The 19,387-nt window shown below is 44.3% G+C and overlaps 1 protein-coding gene across 1 annotated transcript in view; it reads left to right on the top strand.

The window, feature by feature from the left end:
• The window catches only part of CRHR2 (corticotropin releasing hormone receptor 2), a 115,912-nt gene that overhangs the window by 36,504 nt on the left and 60,021 nt on the right, over positions 1-19,387 (top strand). The window contains exon 2 of the mRNA XM_035129604.2: positions 18,821-18,906. Coding sequence (XP_034985495.2) covers positions 18,841-18,906 — 66 coding nt within the window. The 5' untranslated portion in view covers positions 18,821-18,840. The remainder of the gene's footprint in view (positions 1-18,820; positions 18,907-19,387) is intronic.

Genomic DNA, 19,387 nt, shown 5'->3' with positions numbered 1-19,387 from the left:
GGAAACTCACTGCAGCCTGGTATGTTCCAAAGTATGTGCCAGTGCCTGCGTATAATCCTTATAACCCTGTCTGCAGTATTATACTGTGGGGCACGACAGGAGAGCGAGTTTGTCTTTTACAGCCCTTTTCTCCCAGCCTGCGACGCTTAAGGAAAAGCGGAGAGAGAGGCAGAGCGTGCACGGGGCGGAGGAGGAGGGGGAGGGTGTTGCGAGCGGAGCGGGCGGTGCAATCGCGGGGCTGAGTGTCCCCGTTCCCCCGAAAAGCCCGCGAGGGGCCTCTTTCCCTGCATGGACTCACCCAAGCCAGGACTCTCCTGGGCTGCCACCGGCGCTGCTCCTCCGTCGCTGCTCCGCCTCCTCCTCCCGTTCTAGCACCCGTTAATTTAACGGGCTTCACGACACTAGTTTACAGATAAATTACAAACAGATAAAAACATTGGCAGGATTATTTAACAACCTGCAGTATTATAAGAGTCTATATTTAAAGAAGATGAACAAATGAGCAAATTAAGTTAATCTGGATTTGCAGAAGATATTAAAAACAGATTTAAGGAACTGCAGGTTTTGAAATGTCAAAATGAATGTAAAATGTAAAATTTGTGAAATGTATAAAACTAGTGAAATGCATAAACTTGAAAAGAATGAATGAATGAATGAGGGGGGGGAATAGAATTCCCCTCGGTGCACAAAGATTGATAGAGGAGCTGGGATGTGTGCGGACTACAGGGTTAGGGCTTGCACTCAAGCCCCTTCCCACTTTAAACCCACATGTAGCAAGCTTGAAGGCGACTAAAATTAAACACCAGATTTAATCATGCCAAGCATTATATCGAGTTATCAAATGCAAATTCAGTACACACCATTCCAGCCAGTTGGTAGCATACTGGGAAAACAAGGACAAAACTGTGGGTTCTCTTTGCCCTTCTGATCGCCCCCATCGGAATTGTATACAGCCGGATGTGCAGAGATTATGCAAAGTATGCCCATTTGCATACATTGAATCATTTAGGCTGCATCAGCTAGTCAGTGGGGATTGCTAAGGCATTATGTGGGGCACAGAACCCCCCAAACCAGTAGGAATCCTCTGCCTCGGCATAACTGACCGAGCTCAGATTATGGGGCTTGACACGGCATTGCCCCTCAAAGGGAAACGTTCCAAAGCCTATTACAAAAGAGGTGAGTCATTTAAACTGGTTTTATTGCCACGACGCTGAAGACTAGGGCCTGATTTATAGACCGATTGGGCTGTCAGAGAGACATTAAGTCCCGGAATTTGCTCTTGCTGTTGAATAAAATGTACATCATAAAGCGCAGCTCACAAAGGGAGCTGATTTAATTCTTCTCTTTCTTATATTGTTGCCGAATGTGCTGACAGAACACTCTGTGCTGCATAGAGCAAATAATTAGGGATGTGTAGAATTTCGGGAGGAGATCAAAACCTCTCCTTCCTTCCGAATGCCTTTGAATTCCTAGGAAGAACATTGATGCTTGAACACTGTCTTCTACCACTCCAACTGCCCTCCTTTGTTGGACTCTGCAGACATTTTATTTTGTTTTGTTTTGTTTTGGAAAAACAGTCGCACTGAAAAAGTGTGCATGGATGTGGTACGGTGGACAGAGTCACCGTCAATGGGTGGTGACCTGAGAAAGCACAGTGTGGGAAGATGATACTGTTCACTGCCATGCCAGATATAGGTGAATACTGTTAACGACTGGATGTCGTTAAACTACAGAATTCACTCCCACAAGCTATAGTTATGCCCACTAACTCTGTTGGCTTTAAAAGAGGGTTTTACAAATTCATGGAGGGTGAGGCTGTTGATAGCTATTGATGGCTATTGATGCCTCTGAATACTGGTGTGTTATTGTCCTTGGGTATTGCTTGTGGGATTCCCATGAACATCTGTGTGAGTGCCTGGAGGTGGTTGGAGGATGGATGGTGGCTAACAGATTGAGGCTGAAACCTGACAAGACAGAAGTACTGTTTGGGGGGATAGGGGTGGGTGGGCGGGTGGGTGTGGAGGACTCCCTGGTCCTGAATGGGGTAACTGTGCCCTTGAAGGACCAGGTGTGCAGCCTGGGAGTCATTTTGGACTCACAGCTGTCCATGGAGGCGCAGGTCAGTTCTGTGTCCAGGGCAGCTGTCTATCAGCTCCATCTGGTACGCAGGCTGAGACCCTACCTGCCCACAGACTGTCTCGCCGGAGTGGTGCATGCTCTAGTTATCTCTCACTTGGACTACTGCAATGCGCTCTATGTGGGGCTGCCTTTGAAGGTGACTCGGAAACTACAATTAATCCAGAATGCGGCAGCTAGACGGGTGACTGGGAGCGGCCGCCAAGACCACATAACACTGGTCCTGAAAGACCTACATTGGCTCCCAGTACATTTCCGAGCACAATTCAAAGTGTTGGTGCTGACCTTTCAAGCCCCAAAGGGCCTTGGCCCAGTATACCTGAAGGAGCGTCTCCACCCCCATTGTTCTCCCTAAACACTGAGGTCCAGCTCCGAGGGCCTTCTGGTGGCTCCCTCACTGTGAGAAGTGAAGCTACAGGGAACCAGGCAGAGGGCCTTCTCGGTAGTGGCGCCTGCACTGTGGAATGCCCTCCCATCAGATGTCAAGAAAATAAACAACTATCTGCTGTTTAGAAGACACTGGGGTCAGTCGGGTGGCAGGGGGGGCCTGTAGTGGCTGCTGGGTGATCAGGGGTGGGCTTCTGGGCCACATGGGAGCCTGAGGGCGGCACGACAGTTGCTATCTGACTTTTAGAAGACATCTGAAGGCACCCCTGTATAGGGAAGTTTTTAAATGTTTCATGTTTTTAATATTCTGTTGGGAGCCACCCAGAGTGGCTGGGAAAACCCAGCCAAATGGGCAGGGCATTATTTATTTATTTATTTGGTTGGTTGGTTGGTTGGTTGGTTGGCCAGTGTGAGAACAGGATGCTAGAGTAGCTCTTCAAATATCTCCAGGAGAGGAAATAGAATAGCCATCTTCAAATATCTCAAGAGCTGTCCCATGGAAGATGGAGAAAGCTTGTTTTCTCCTGCTCTGGAGGGCAGGACAAAACAGTGGCTTCAAGTTACGAGAAAAGAGATTCCAACTAAACATTAGGAAGAACTTTCTGACAGTGAGAGCTGTTGGGCAGTGGAACAGACTCCCTCAGGAGGTTAAGGGCTCTCCTTCCTTGGAGGTTTTTAAGCAGATGTTGGGTGGCGATCTGGCATGGATGATCTAGTTGAGATTCCTGAATTCCAGGGGGTTGGACTAGAAAACCCTTGGGGGTCACTTCCAATCCTACTGTCCTGTGATTCTCCAATACTAGATTGGTTCTTCCTATATTCTTACTCCTTGGATGCCTAAGGAGGAGGCTGCAAAGAATCACATCCAAAGCAATGTTTTCATACACTCCTAGATTACACACATGATTTCTATTCACCAGTCAAAGGACGACAGCAATCTTAATAATTGCAACCCAATGTCATCATCCTGAACCAATCCCAATCAGTTGGCTCTTCAGATCAGCCTTCATCATGATATTATGTGATTACATAAAATCATTTTTCAATGTCTTTCTTTATTAAGACTTTGACTAATTTCCCTATTCATTAAATGCCTCCAATAGCCTCTTTCATCTATCTACAAAACAATTGAAGATTTATCACAACTGCCATGCTGAGCCGATTCTCTCTTCGTACATAGATTCTAAAATTTGTGTGTGTGTGCGTGTGTGTGTGTGTTTTCTGGAATGGATATTCACTGCATACAGTACTAGTTCTGTACTGTATAAAGAAAGGAAGGCAAAGGCTTTTCAGTTTAGCTAGGACATAAACTCAAAAGAAAATGGGATCATCAAAAGGATACAATTTTATGACATTTTAATTTTCTCTGTCAGCTGCAGCCTGGAACCCAAACACTGCAAACCTGGAAATAAGTGTTCCGGTTTGTGAACTTTTTCCAGAAGCCAAACATGATCCGTTTTGAGTGTTACGCTTCCGATTTGAGTGCTGCGCTGAGGTCTGTCTGTTTTGCTATTTATTTTGCGTTTTGGTTTTTGCGGCTCTTTTTTGTTTTGTTTTTGTGACTGTGTGGAACCCAGTTCAGCTACGGATTGATTGATTGATTGATTGTGTGACTGCAGTGTATTGTTTATTGCTTTTACTTTATGGACCAATGGTCGTGTTAGATAGTAAAATTCATGTTAAATTACTGTTTTAGGAGTTGTTTTAAAAGTCTGGAATGGATTAATCCATTTTGCATTACTTTCTATGGAAAAGCACACCTTGGTTTTGGAACACTTTGGTTTTGGTACAGACTTCCGGAACAGATTAAGTCTGAGAACCGAGGTACCACTGTATTGCCACCTGGAGCATCAGAGAACATGTCTCCTCCATCTTCTGCAGGACTGCCCTTCAAATGATTGAAAACCACTTTTATGTCTTCCCCATAATCTTCTCCAGGCTAAGCATATCCAGCTCCTTCAACTGTTCCTCATATGGCTTGGTTTCCAGACCAGTCATCCTCCAGAGGTCATGTTCCACAGGACCCTGATTCACCAAGGTCTCTGTGTCTTCCTCCAGTTACCTGAGATCCTGAATCCAAAGATGCTGAGGCCTTTGTTGAACAAGACATGTGCTTGACCAGTGAGCTAGGACCCTTCCTCCTAGGTAGCATCCAACAGTTCTCCAGGAGTTTCTTCCAGGGGAGGCACAGGAAGGAAGCCTTTGGTACAACCCTGAAGTCCAGTCACACACACACACCATGGCTTCTTTCATCTCAGATCACTATTCTTGCTTTCCCGAACCATCAAAGTTTTCCCCACTCAGCTCCATCAGATGCCTGTTGATCACAACCTAAGCGAATATATAGTCAACTCTTCTGATAGTGCCTTGAATTCAGTTGCTGCCTTCTGATAGCCAATGCCAGCTTCTACAGGTACAGTTTGCATCAGCTAAGCATGTTTACTCAGAAACAAGCCTTACTGAGTTCAATGGGTTTTACTCTCAATGAAGTTTGCACAGCCTTGTTATTTCAAAACCAGTAGCTTCCAGTATCTTTTTTTTATTTATCTTTCCAAACATATTTTTCAACTTGAGTACTGGAGCATTGATTGAAGTTTGTTCAGCCACAAAACTTTGCCTTCACTCACAAAGAAGTGTTCAAGGTTGAAGGATCACCTGTAACACGTCTTTTCTTTGTTGTGAACAGAGTACCCCAAATATAAACAATCCACAAAAAATTGTGGTTAGGACACAAGCTCACCTAGATTTTGATTCTGCAGCTGTGAAGATGTTTCAAATAGCAGAGTAATTTCAGTTTTATACTGGTGTAAAAGAACAGATGAATTCTAATCTTGGAAGAAGGGGGGCATTGCATTATGATCTGCAATACTGTTTCTTCCTCTTTCAGATATGTAAATCTTCTCTTGGTTCCTTTGTGGCTATATATTTATAAGCGTAGTCTTTGCTTTGCTTTGCTTTCGATTTCTTTGTTCTCTAGAATTCTCTGTTGTGATTGTACTTCCCAGACCACAAATCGTTTTTTTATTATTATTGCAACTTGTGCTGGGAGTATAATTCTTAGCTCTCTTGAAAACAAACAAACCACAAAAGCATAAATTTCATTATTCTGTAGAAAGTTTTAATATTTAGCAAAGTAGACGTTCAGTTGTTTTTGTTTTATACTTTGGCATCTTGCTAACAGCAGTGAGTTTCTCTTTTTGATTGGAAAAGCTCAAGAAAATGAAAAGCGTTTTTGATTCAATTCCTCTTTGCTTCTTTCTTTCTTTCTTTCTTTCTTTCTTTCTTTCTTTCTTTCTTTCTTTCTTTCTTTCTGAAGTTTGGACAAAAGTTTGGCTTTGTTTTTGCACTTACTTATATATCAATGTAGCCGCTCACACTTTCTTGCTTTACTAATGACATCTGCTTTTGTTGACCAAAATTGATCCCAACCAAGAAAATAAGCAAAGAGAGAGACTGATGGATTGGTGCATTAATTTCATGCTATTGGCAGGAGCAGACCTTGGTAATATGCTGCCGTGTGTGAGGCGAACATTTGACACTCTCTCTGCAGCCCTTGCAGCGCTGGGTAAACAAGGCATGCGCTTTGGGGAAGTGATGTGAGGCTCTGGCAGGGAGTGAACTTTCCAGATAGATGCAGTATGATCACATTACATGCATTTACCTTGTGCTATTTCAATCTTGCGTGGTTGAAGGCCAGCTGGTTGGAACCGTGTGTGTTAAATGCAAGCAAGGCAGAGAGGAGCGCTTAAAGGGTTTCCCAGTGTAGAAAGAGTTTTTGAGCTCTCTGACTTACTGGGGGGTGGCATTGTGGCAAGGCCTGCTCTGTGTGCCAGTTCTGGGATGCTATCGCCGAAGAATTGATGCCTTTGAATTATGGTGCTGGAGGAGACTCTTGAGAGTCCCATGGACTGCAAGAAGATCAAACCTATCCATTCTGAAGGAAATCAGCCCTGAGCGCTCACTGGAAGGGCAGATCGTGAAGCTGAGGCTCCAATATTTTGGCTACCACATGAGAAGAGGAGACTCCCTGGAAAAGACCCTGATGTTGGGAAAGATGGAGGGCAGAAGGAGAAGGGGACGACAGAGGACGAGATGGTTGGACAGTGTTCTCGAAGCTACCAATGTGAATTTGACGAAACTCCAGGAGGCAGTGGAAGACAGGAGTGCCTGGCATGCTCATGGAGTCACGAAGAGTCGGACACGACTAAACAACTAAACAACAACAAATCATTGTGGGAATGTTCAGGGAGGCAGGATAGGATATATTGTTTATTAACTAGCAAGTTCATTCACATTCCCCTTTTAAATGCACAGTGGATAACTGGTTGCAGGCTTTTGTAAGCCTCTCACTATTAGGTTCCTGGTAAGTTCCTTATATCTCTCTTAAAAGAAAAAAAAACACTGCCACAATCTTGTGTATAAAGTATATAAAAGAAGTTTACTCACACTCAGTTCACAGTTGGATCCCTGAAGGCAGACTTTGTTACATGTGGATCTATCCCATATGGGGGATAATCCCAGTGCCCTCTGTTGGCTGGAAGCTGGAAGCCAACAGAGCATCTCTAGCTAAAAAGCTGCTCCAATGATGGAGGAAGTCAAAGAGAGAGAGAGAAAGAGCTGCGTGCCTTGTCCTTTTGTTACCTGGACAGGTAAGGTCACGCCCACCTCTAGTCACATGCAAAGGGAGTATGTCCCAGCCAGGAGGAAACAGGAAGTTTTCGACTGGTTGGACCAAACATTCCCCTGCATGTCCACTCTGGGAAAACAAGGAATGTTGTACTTGACTGCTACTTACATGTCATATCCCACAATCATGGTACCATCCGAGTTCCTGTGGGATCTCGTGTGAGCATCCCTAGGCTTCCAGAGTTTGTTAAAACTTGCTGAAAACTGAAACTCTCTGAGGCCAGAGTTCCTTAGGGAGGAGAATCTATTGTGTGTACACAGCATCAGAGAGATGGAACCTGGGGACCTTTCCCTGATGCAAAAGCCTTGCAGTTCTGATATTATTCATTAATGCCTCCCACTGACCACACACACGGTGAGGATTACTATGCAACTGAACAATCTGAATTCCAGCAGCCCGTAGTTTCTTCCTCTTCTTTCCTCTGCTTTCCAGCACTAAGTGAACATTCTTCAATTAGAGCCAGTCCCACAGTCCTACATGGGCACAGCAATTTGATTTTTCAAAGGAGGCCAGGGACGCAGAATCTATAATATAACTTTCATCTTTAGAAAGAAAATTAGGCATGAACACTGCAGATGGAAATGTTGTTTCAGGGAGGTGTTGCATAAAGGATTCCATTCGTCTTCAAAGTGGATTCTTTTTTTTTCTTTTTCTTGCTTGACGATTAATTTCCCTTTCCCTGCAAGAGATATTTTGCATTCCTAGGCTTTGTTGTGGCTCTGCACCCTCCTTGAGCATCTTAACCTGGCCAGAATGTGTCCTTGAATTATGATGGCCTGGACGGAGAGGCGTGGACATCCAGGAACTTCTGTGTGGCTGGAATACCGCCTACAAAACAGAAATAAGAGTTAAATAGGTTGTTATGCCCACCTTTGCCTCTTGCCACCACTGGCTGTGGCCCCCAGAAGGATTTAGACGTTGGAATGTGGCCCTCACACTGAAAGGAACACTTCCCAAGCCCTGCTATATCAGAACATGTGGCCTATCCTCAAATGTTTGATCAGAACCCAACGTCAGAAAAGCTATTTGGTGTATTCCCAACAATAATCACTCCTTAGCAAATATTATCTCCCAGATCAGGGTGTACATCGATTACGCAGACTGCGAGATCTTGTTTGATCAAGAGAAAAAATCCAGCTGCTTCTTCTTTCGTGATCACCCACGACCCTGAGATTAAGAGTCTCGTGCTCTGCCACTGAGCTACTTCCTCTCTGCTTGGAACCTGTAGCTTCTTCTCCTTTGGCGGTCACTCATAGATGAGTAGGTTTGTCTTGCATGAACACGGTTTTAACAGTGAGTCCATAAGTGACTGTGGAGGCCAATTTTGGATCCACATGTCCTTCCACAGTGGGGACATAGGTTTCCGGGCAGGAATTGATAACGGTGAGGATTTGCCAAATGTACCTGCCTCTTAGCACGTTTCTCCCTTGCGTCCTGAGTTCGAGTGTCTTCAAAGCCCATGACACCTTTGGTAAAGGCTGTTCTCCAATTGGAGCACTCATAGGCCAGTGTTTCCCAGTTGTCAGTGTTTATACTACATTTCTTTAGATTTGCCTTGAGAGAGTCTTAAACCTCTTTTGTTGACCACCAGAATTACACTTTCCATTTTTAAGTTCAGAATAGAGTAGTTGCTTTGGAAGACAATAATCAGGCACCCACACAACATGACCAGTCCAATGAAGCTGATGTTGAAGAATCATCGCTTCAACACTGGTGATCTTTGCTTCTTCCAGTCCACTGGCATTAGTTCGCCTGTCTTCCCAAGTGATGTGTAAAAAATTTCAGAGACACCGTTGATGGAATCTTTTGAGGAGTTGGAGATGGCATTTATATCAACATCCTCTAATGCTCTTTCTGACAGTTTTTCGTTTCCCCCTTCCAACGCCTGAGTCACGCTGAGGCAGCCCAACCAAGGCAGGAGATGATCACCAGACTTTCACATCAAATGCCATGGTTTTGATTCAGACCATGCGTTGGTTGTATGGAACTCCTACTGAAATCAATGGGCCTTATCTTATGTCATAACCGGCCTGTCCCACTGATTTCAGCGGGGACTAAATTCAACTAACTTAGCCTGCATCCAACCCAATATGAACAAGTGGCTGCAGGTATGCATTGAGTTTCACACTCCACAGAGTATATCTTGCAAACCGCCATGAGATCTTGTGATGATGGGAGGTATATAAATCTAATAAATAATAAATAATAAAATATGGCACGCCCTCTGGAGGGCATTGATCTGGTCTTCACAGGTGATGTATTCATAGGTATTTAAGAACCACACTCAGAACTATAGGATTCTAGAAGCCCCCTAGTTGGTAAAAAAACACAATTTTTATTTATTGAAGTACATTATTAAATACACACACACACACATGAAGGAATGAATGAATCTTTATTTGCATCAGCCATTGGCCGTATATATTTGTTGGATTTTTTGAATAGTCAAGTTACTTTAGAGCATAGCTGCCAAGTTATCCCTTTTTTACAGGGATTTTCCCTTATGCTGAATAGGCTTCCTCGCAAGAAAAGTGAAAACTTGGCAGCTATGCTTTAGAGCCGGTCTAATGTAAATACTGTCTGTTTAAGAGAAACAGGTGCGGGTGTTTCTGTTAATTGCTCACAGGCGTGGGCTCTGCTTTTTGTATATAAGGCTCTGCCAGAAAGCCTTCTGTATCTCTTAGTTAGATCTTTCAGTTTGATTCATCTCTAAGTAGATCACTCTCTCAGTTCTTCTCAGTTTAAGAGATTCCCAGTTGAATCTTAGTATAAGAGTTGCTTAGTTATAATGCTAGTTTGCTGTTAATTCTCGGGTAGTTTAATGGGAGTTTTGTGGGAGTTTGAGGGAGGTTTGGAATGTGGGAGAAAGCATTTATCTTTAGTTTAAAGTCTCTTTAGATTCAGTTTGTTTTTCAGTTAAAGAAACCCAACCGTTTGTATTTTCATCTACATACTTTTACAAGTGTGCAGCTAGTAAGGGGTTTCATATAAGGGAGATAATACCCTACGCTCTTGGTGGTGTTTTCTTAGCCAGGTCAACTTCTGACTGCGTATACTCTGCGTGAAGTGTACTTTAAAGGGCCGCTGTAAAACTGGGATATATGATTTAGGTTAAGCAGGTTTCAATATCCAGTTTTCTCCAATATTCTTATTATATATATTATTTTTCAATAATATTTACAGTCCTTCAGTCTTGTTTTATCGGCTGCAAACTAATCTTAAACCAACAAATCAGCTAGAGTGGACCTGTGTAAAAAGGAAGGTTCTCAGCAGGCATCTACAGCACAGAAATGCAGCTGCCTGTCTCATTGCCAAGGAGATGGATTTCCATGATGCTGGTGCAGCCATGTTGTCAAGGCCTTGTTGTCAGGAACCACTGAATGGTCTGGCAGCACCAGCAAGGCCTCATCAACTGAGCGCAGGGACCAGGTGGGCATCACTGGGGTAAGGCAACCTCTAAAGTGACCTAGTACTGAGTTATTTAAGCTTCTGTAAAAGGAAAGACCCTGCTGGACCACCACAAAGGCCTGTCTAGTCCAGCAGCCTGTCCTCACATTGGCCAACGGGTGGGAACCCCACAAGTTGGAACCTGAATGCAACAGCAGTGTCCCCACTTGTAATTCCTAACAAGTGTTAGTCAGACAATTCTGCTTCTGACAGTGGTAATAGAATACAGCCATCTTAACTAACAGCCATGGGAAGCTTTATTTATTTACAGTGGTACCTCGGTTTAAGTACACAATTGGTTCCAGAAGTCCGTACTTAACCTGAAGCGTACTTAACCTGAAGCGAACTTTCCCATTGAAAGTACAGTGGAACCTCGGTTTACGAACACCTCAGTTTAGGAATTTTCAGTTTACGAACACCGTGGACCCATCTGGAATGGATTAATTCACTTTCCATTACTTTCAATGGGAAAGTTCGCTTCAGTTTATGAACGCTTCAGTTTATGAACAGACTTCCGGAACCAATTACACCCATGCTTCGGGTTAAGTACGCTTCAGGTTGAGTACTCCGTGGACCAGTCTGGAACAGATTAATCCACTTTCCATTACTTTCAATGGGAAAGTTCGCTTCAGTTTATGAATGCTTCAGTTTATGAACAGACTTCCGGAACCAATTGTGTTCATAAACTGAGGTACCACTGTAATGGAAAGTGGATAAATCCATTCCAGGCGGTCCACGGAGTACTTAAACTGAAGCGTACTTAACCTGAAGCGAACTTTCCCATTGAAAGTAATGGAAAGTGGATTAATCTGTTTCAGACAGGTCCGCGGAGTACTCAACCTGAAGCGTACTTAACCCAAGGTATGAGCGTAATTGGTTCTGGAAGTCCGTACTTAACCTGAAGTGTACTTAACCTGAAGCGAACTTTCCCATTGAAAGTAATGGAAAGTGGATTAATCCGTTCCAGACGGGTCCGCGGAGTACTTAAACTGAAAGTACTCAAACCGAAGCATACTTAACCCGAGGTATGACTCTATTGCATTTTACAGACCCGCCAAGTGCCCCTATTTCCCAGGGACACTCCTGGATTTACAGAAGCCATCTTGGTTTCTGATTTGATCCCAGAATGTCCCACTTTTCCTTAGGACGTCCCTCTTTTAATCGGAGAAATGTTGGAGGCTATGCATTTATAACCCCACCTCACCTCCAAGGTAGGTGTACAAGATTCCCCCCTTCCCATTTTATCACCACAACAACCCTGTGAGGTGAGTTAGGCTGAGGGACAGTGACTGGCCCCAGGCCACCAGGTGTTCTTCACAGCATAGCTGCCAAGTCTCCCGTTTTCCCTGGGAAAGCCCCGTTTTTCCAGCTGTTCCTAGCTGAAAAAACGGATTTTTTTTTGTTTTTTCCCGGTTTATTCTGGTGCGGCGGCCATTTTGGAATTGGGCGGAGCATGCTCAGAAGCGACTTTTGATGCTGCTCTGCCCAGTTCCAAAATGACTTCAGTGCGACTTCTGGCGTGGTGGCCATTTTGGAACTGGGCAAAGCAGCATCAAAAGTCACTTCTGAGCATGCTCCCCCCAATTCCAAAATGGCGGCAGCGCTACTTCCGGTCTCCTATTTCCGGCCCGGTCCCTTATTTCTCTGACAGCAACTTGGCAGGTATGTCTTCACAGCCAAGTAGAGATTTGAACCCTGGTCTCCCAGGTCCTGGTCCAACATACTAACTATTGGTTTTGTCCAATCCTCTGCTAAAGCCATCCAAGTTGGCGACACTCACTGTGTCTTCTGAAAGTGAATTCCATCTTTTAGCTGTGTGCTGGTGAAGCACTTTCTCTTGTTTGTCCTGAATCTCTGAAGACATTGAACTCGGCAGCCGGTGCAGTCCTTTCAGCAAAGGTGTTCCTTGTTGAAAGGAGTCTGCCCCACAGAGCAACCTAGCTCCGGCGTAAATATGCGCTGTGCGAAAAGTACTCGTAGTTTTCCTGGCGGTTAGGAAGCCAATCTGTTTCAAGTCCAGGCAATTTGCAATCACAACAACATCTTTCTATAAGTAGTTGCCTTGGGGTCAACCAACCACCTGCCCTTAAGCTGGAAAAGCACACTTTTAATTGCCGGCATTTGTTCCCGAGGCAAATGTTATCAACTCGGCCAATCTATCACTGCTATCTTTACACAGGCTCGCTGTCATGCATGGTTGAAGGTGGATTACATTTTTCATCTTAATTGAGGTGGCTGGATATGTAACCCTTGTCAAAAAAATAATAATAATTGGCATGTACCCCGCACCCTCGCCTCGCCCGATCATAATTAGATTATTCCTCAGGGGCTGAATTGCAAGATACGCCGATGTCATTTTAAAGTACACAGTTCTGGATTTGCATCGCTCTCTGAATATATCCCTGAGATGGTGTTGAAATCAGCACTGACCATCTAGGTGTGGCCACAGACAATTGGGCCAGAGTTGCTCCATCTGTTGGCTTTCCATCTCTCGGGGGAATTTCACTAGTGAGGATGGAGGGTGGGTGGCAAGAATTCACCTCCAGCAACAGGTTCAAAGCAGCATCCCAGGGCCCCCACAATGCATTGTCTTCAATGCTGTGCAGATAAAATCACTTGCAGCCATTCCAAACCTGGCATGCCTCTTTGCTTGGAGGTCCTTAACTCGAAGCAGCAGCGGACATACGTTTTGGAGGCCCTGAAGCTTGAAGTGTTATAGGGGCCCGTTTCACAACCAGCAATGAGTTTTGGATAACCACTGTTATCTTCTCCAATGGGCTTGGTCCACAACAGGTCACCACACCTTGACATCTGTGCTACTGGCTCTCAAACTTTGTTGAAATACAGTGGTACTCACCTCACAGAGTGTTTGTTGTGGGGGAGGAAGGGAAAGGAGAATGTTAGTCGCTTTGAGACTCCTTCGGGTAGTGATAAAGCGGGATATCAAATCCAAACTCCTCCTCCTCCTCCTCCTCCTCCTCCTCCTCCTCCTCCTCCTCCTCCTCTTCTTCTTCTCAAACTTAATCCATTCCGGATATCCGTTCCAAAACCAAAGCATTCCAAAACCAAGGTGTGCTTTTCCATAGAAAGTAATACAAAATGGATGAATCCATTCCAGACTTCTAAAAACAACCCCTTAAACAGACCACTTGCCAGATTACTTACATGGACACCACTTTCATGCTTAGAAATAATTTGCTTCCTTACCTCTATTGTTGTTCTCTTAATGGTTCTCTTGGCTTTGCAGCTTTTATCCATTTCGGCATTCACACAATCAATCAATCTGTAGCTGAACTGGGTTCCACACGGTCACAAAACAAAAAGCCAGGAAAAAACACAAAATAAATAGCAAAAACAGACAGACCTCAGTGTAGCACCCAGAACGGAAGTGTGGCACTCAAATTGGAAGTGTGGCACTCAAGAAGGAAGTGTGGCACTCAAGAAGGAAGTGTGGCACTCAAAACATGCATGTTCGACTTCCAAAAAAAGTTTGCAAACCAGAACACTTACTACCATGTTTGCAGCATTCAGACTGGACCTAACTGTCAGGGATACCTTTACATTTACCTTTAAGATAAGGATGGGTGGCAAAAATTCAGCAGAGACAGGAATTACCTGCACAAGGGTCCTGTGGCGCTTGAGTCCTGCTTACAAGAGAGCCAGTGTGGTGTAGTGGTTAAGAGCGGTAGACTCGTAATCTGGGGAACTGGGTTCGCGTCTCCGCTCCTCCACATGCAGCTGCTGGGTGACCTTGGGCTAGTCACACTTCTCTGAAGTCTCTCAGCCCCACCCACCTCACAGGGTGTCTGTTGTGGGGGGGGAGGGGAAAGGAGATTGTTAGCCGCTTTGAGACTCCTTCGGGTAGTGATAAAGCGGGATATCAAATCCAAACTCCTCCTCTTCTTCTTCTTCTTCTTCTTCTTCTTCTTCTTCTTCTTCTTCTTCTTCTTCTTCTTCTTCTTCTTCTACAAGCTTCCCACAAGCATCTGGTTGGCCACTGTAAAAACAGGACCCCTGACTGTCAAGTCCAGTGGCAGACGACTCTGGGGTTGCGGCACTCATCTCACTTTACTGGCCAAGGGAGCCGGCATACGGCTTCCGAATCATGTGGCCAGCATGACTAAGCCGCTTCTGGCGAACCAGAGCAGTGCACGGAAATGCTGTTTACCTTCCCGCCGGAACGGTACCTATTTATCTACTTGCACTTCGTGCTTTCGAACTGCTAGGTTGGCAGGAGCAGGGACCGAGCAACAAGAGCTCACCCTGTCACAGGGATTCGAACCGCTGACCTTCCGATCGGCAAGCCCTAGGCTCTGTGGTTTGGACCACAGCACCACCTGCATCCTACATGGACTGCTGCCCTATTGTTCTCTCTCTGGACACGCAAGGTTGGCAGGTTTTCGAAACGATACGAAAACTTGCCTGACCTGCTTGGCCAGAGGCAGAAGTGGAAAATCTCGATCGGTGATCTCTGTCTTTCTTGAACCGCCTTCATCGCTCTGAGAAAAATGAAAGTGCTATCTGTCTGTAGCTCAAGAAGTTTCCTCTCCTCTGAATTTAAGCCAATCACCATAAAAATGAGATTGCTGAGGCTGAGGCTTCACCATGAATATATTCATCAGCTAGAAAATGGATCCTTGATTCTGCCTGTCCCCCCCCCCCCCGGCTTGGAAAATAATTTGAACGAGTTGGGTTGTAAGAATTTTTTTAAAAACAATCCCTAGATAAAAAAATTGATCCTATCACTAGGAGGTGTTTTACATAATGCTGGCAACTGACTTGATTTAATTTTTTTCACCTTGCAATTTTCATAATTGTGTGTGTGTGTGTGTGTGTGTGTGTGTGTTTTAATTCCCGTTGTGCTTTATTTTGAGGTTCCCAATCTATTCCTGGTGCCAGAATATGATTCAGTATGAACTCCTGTCAAAACTATCTTTTACAACTGTCAGCAAACAAATCTAATATTCCAGAAAGCAATATTAACGCAGTGCTTCTGACTGTGTTCAGCTGAAGAAAATGAATTTTCGGCTAAACCCTATCTCGACAAAATCCTCCATTTAATCGCTTGGGAGCAGAGCTGGAGGCTGGAAAATGCCAGGCGTCATTCAGACATTAAGTGCAGTAAAGGTGTGCACAGAATCACAAGGCAAAGAATTATAGAACCCGAATCAATTTGGTCCAAAAGCATCTGAAAAACATTTACTGTTTTTGCCGGTCAACAACAACAACAACAAATCCGTTTATTGTGAGGACCATGCCTGTACACAAATACAGTTTTTGCCGGTCAATGTTGTGTGGAGTTTGTTTTTTTTATTGTCCCTATATATATTGCCCTTTGATAGATAATAGAAGAAAGCATACCCACCAACATTTCTCTGATGAAAATCAGGACGTCCTATTCCACAATAATAATAATTTTAACATTGCAACCTTTAGGAGACATCTGAAGGCAGCCCTATATAGGGAAGATTTTTAATGTTTAATGTTTTATTAAGTTTTTATATATGTTGGAAGCCACCCAGAGTGGCTGGGGCAACCCAGTCAGAGGGGTGGAGTATAAATATTATTATTTATGACTATGACTATTGTTATTAAATATGACACCCCTATTTTCATTGGAGAAATGTTGGATGGTATGATTGCAGGAGGTTGGACTATAGTCAGCACACAATGCTGGACTAGGTGGGGCTTTGGCCTGATCCTGCAAACCTTTCTTATGTGCTTATGAAATGTACCCACATAAAAAGCACATTATTATTATTATTATTATTATTATTATTATTATTATTATTTTAATCCGCCTTTTCCCCTGACAGCGACTTAAAGTCTACAGATAAGAACTGCCAAAAACATAGAAAAAACAATAATCAAAAACAATGATAGAATTAAAACCAGTGCTTTTTTTTCTTTTTAAAAAAATGTTTAGGGGTACTCACATTTTGACTGAAGAAAATCACCATTTTACAGTTCAAATTGGGGGAAATAAATACAGTAAATGGACAAAAGTGCAAAGATTTACAACATGTTTAGGGGTATGTGTCCCCCTGCGTCCCCCTAGTGATTAAATCTATCTATTCATCTGCCTGCCTGCCTGCCTGCCTGTTTCTCTATCTAGTTGAGATTCCTAGATGACCCTTGGGGTCCCTTCCAACTCTATGCTTCTTTCAGTCTATATACCATACCAATAAATACCATAAAAACCGCATGGCACCAGCCCTTTCCTTAAAAGCAGCCAGTTCCCAAAAGCCTGTTAGAACAACAAGGGGGTAGTCAGCCTAGCTTCTCTAGGGAGGGAGTTCCAAAGTCTGGGAGCCACCACCAAGAAGACCCTCTCCCGTGCTCCTACCAAGCCTGCCTGTGAGGGTGGTGGGACCAAAAGAAGGGACTCCCACTAAGATCTCAAAATCCCGGCAGGTTCATATGAGGGAATGCCGTCTTTCAAATAGCTTGGACCTAAGCCACCTTAGTCAGGAAGTGTGGACCAGGCGACTTCGCTTTGGAAATGGCGCTTGACAACTCCATCCCCACTCCTCAGTTGGAGTTGGAAGGAAGGGCAGAAAATGGCCTGTTAATAAGCTCAGTAGCAATATCTGTTTGGCCCCTGCCCGACTGTTCACGAGTTGAAATTCTTCCCTCCCCGAGAATGCAAGACCCGAGAATGCAAGACCCTGGACCTTGCAAGGGTTAGGCTAGAGGACTCTGGGGGTCGCTTCCAACTCCACGATTCTATGGTTCTGTGATTCTTGACACGTTGCATCATGTTTGCAACTGTGACTACTTCTGCGTTAGCAACTTCTGTGCCGTTAAGCAATCATTCAACCCTGAATTCAGATTCCTGTGGGTGATCTGATATTCCCAACGGGAGGAGGTCAGCAAGGGAATTGGCAATCAATTTAGCTGAACGTCTCTTGATACTATTAGTTTGCTTTCAGAGAAATCAGTCAGGGGGAAACTTCAATATATCAGTGAGCGGAAGAAAACAATAACCTCCCACCCCCTTGCTTTCATTATCCAAATGACCGCAGTTATTCAGTACAGCTTGTTCAAAAGCAAAGGCAGATCAATGTTTGAAAGGAAGATTCTCATTTTTATTTTTTTTAATGATGGCACAACTCTGTCGGGAGCAGGAGAGTGTGTTCTGATTCATGGTGAGTTCGCTAAACAGAACTTTAAGTTTCTCCTTCTTTCTCCTTTTTTAACCCCTGTAAACAGATCTTAACTCAAAGGGTCTGTTCTATTTTTTATCACAATTTATAAGTTTATTTTCGCACACTTTAACAAGTTACAGGTAGGTAGCCGTGTTGGTCTGACGCAGTCAAAATAAAAATAAAAAATCCTTCCAGTAGCACCTTAGAGACCAACCAAGTTTGTCATAGGTATGAGCTTTCGTGTGCATGCACACTTCTTCAGATACACTGAAACAGAAGTCACCAGACCCTTATGTATAGTCAGAGGGTGGGGGGTGATGGGAATGGGTGATAGGTTGATAGGAGTGGTAAACCTGTTTATGACTGTTAACGACTGTTAATGACTGCAATTGGTCTTGCGGGGGGGAGCAAGGGCTGAGGTGCTAAAGAAAGCTTGATCATGTATAATGAGATAAGAATCCTATGTCTTTGTTCATACAGGTCTCTCCATGGTTTTAAGCTTGGTAATGAGTTGCAATTCAGCAACTTCTCTTTCCAGTCTGTTCCTGAAATTTTTCTGTAATAAGACAGCTGCTTTGAGATCTTGTATAGAATGTCCTAGGAGATTGAAGTGTTCTCCTACTGGTTTCTCTGTCTTGTGATTCCTGGTGTCAGATTTATGTCCATTTATCCTTTGGCGTAGGGTTGGACAAATCTGCTTCTGGCAAACCGGAGCAGCACACGGAAACGCCTTTTACCTTCCCGCTTCTACTTGCACTTTGACGTGCTTTCAAATTGCTAGGTTGGCAAGAGCTGGGACCGAACAACGGGAGCTCACCCCGTTGTGATGATTCAAACTGCCGACCTTCTGATCAGCAAGCCCTAGGCTCTGTGGTTTAACCCACAGCGCCACCCGCGTCCCCACTACTACTACTACTACTACTAATAATAATAATAATAATAATAATGTCATTGTTTGTTGTTGAAAACCAATTACTTTCCTTAATCTGATTTCGTTTCTGGTTCTTCCTGTCAGGAAATGTTTACCGAGAATGCATGGGGAACGGGACCTGGGCCTCCAAGGCCAACTACTCCCAGTGCGAGCCAATTCTGGTTGAAGAGGTCTGTATCTCTCTGAGCTGTCCACATTCTTGTTGCATGAAGCTTGTCAGTTTTTGAAAAACCGGCAAGCTCCCTGTCCTCTCCAACCTGGGTTCCCCCTTTGCAACGCCTCAGGGGCAATTTCATACCTTGGGAACATTGGTGGTCTCCACTCTGAAGCCACCTGAAGGTTATCACTATGCTTCTCTTCCTTGCAAGTACAATGACCACTCCTGCTCACAGTATGGAATACACTCTCCCTCTTTGTGGCCGTAGCTCAGTGACATAGAGCATCAGTTCTGCACTCAGAAGGTCCCAGGTTCAATTCCCAGGTAGGGCTGTGAAGGTGTCCTTTTTATTTGTCTTAATGGACCAGCCTCCACTGGTTGACAGTGATGATGGCTTCCCCAACCTGGAGCCCTCCAGATATTCTGGTCTATCTAGCGGACAGTAGCAAGAGCTCAATGAAGAATCTCAGTCAGCTCCCTTCAAGGGTTACTTT

Source organism: Zootoca vivipara, chromosome 12, assembly GCF_963506605.1.
Source record: "Zootoca vivipara chromosome 12, rZooViv1.1, whole genome shotgun sequence".
NCBI classification, from domain to species: domain Eukaryota; kingdom Metazoa; phylum Chordata; class Lepidosauria; order Squamata; family Lacertidae; genus Zootoca; species Zootoca vivipara.
The sequence above is the reverse complement of the archived record's forward strand: the minus strand, read 5'-3'. Positions and strand labels throughout refer to the sequence as shown.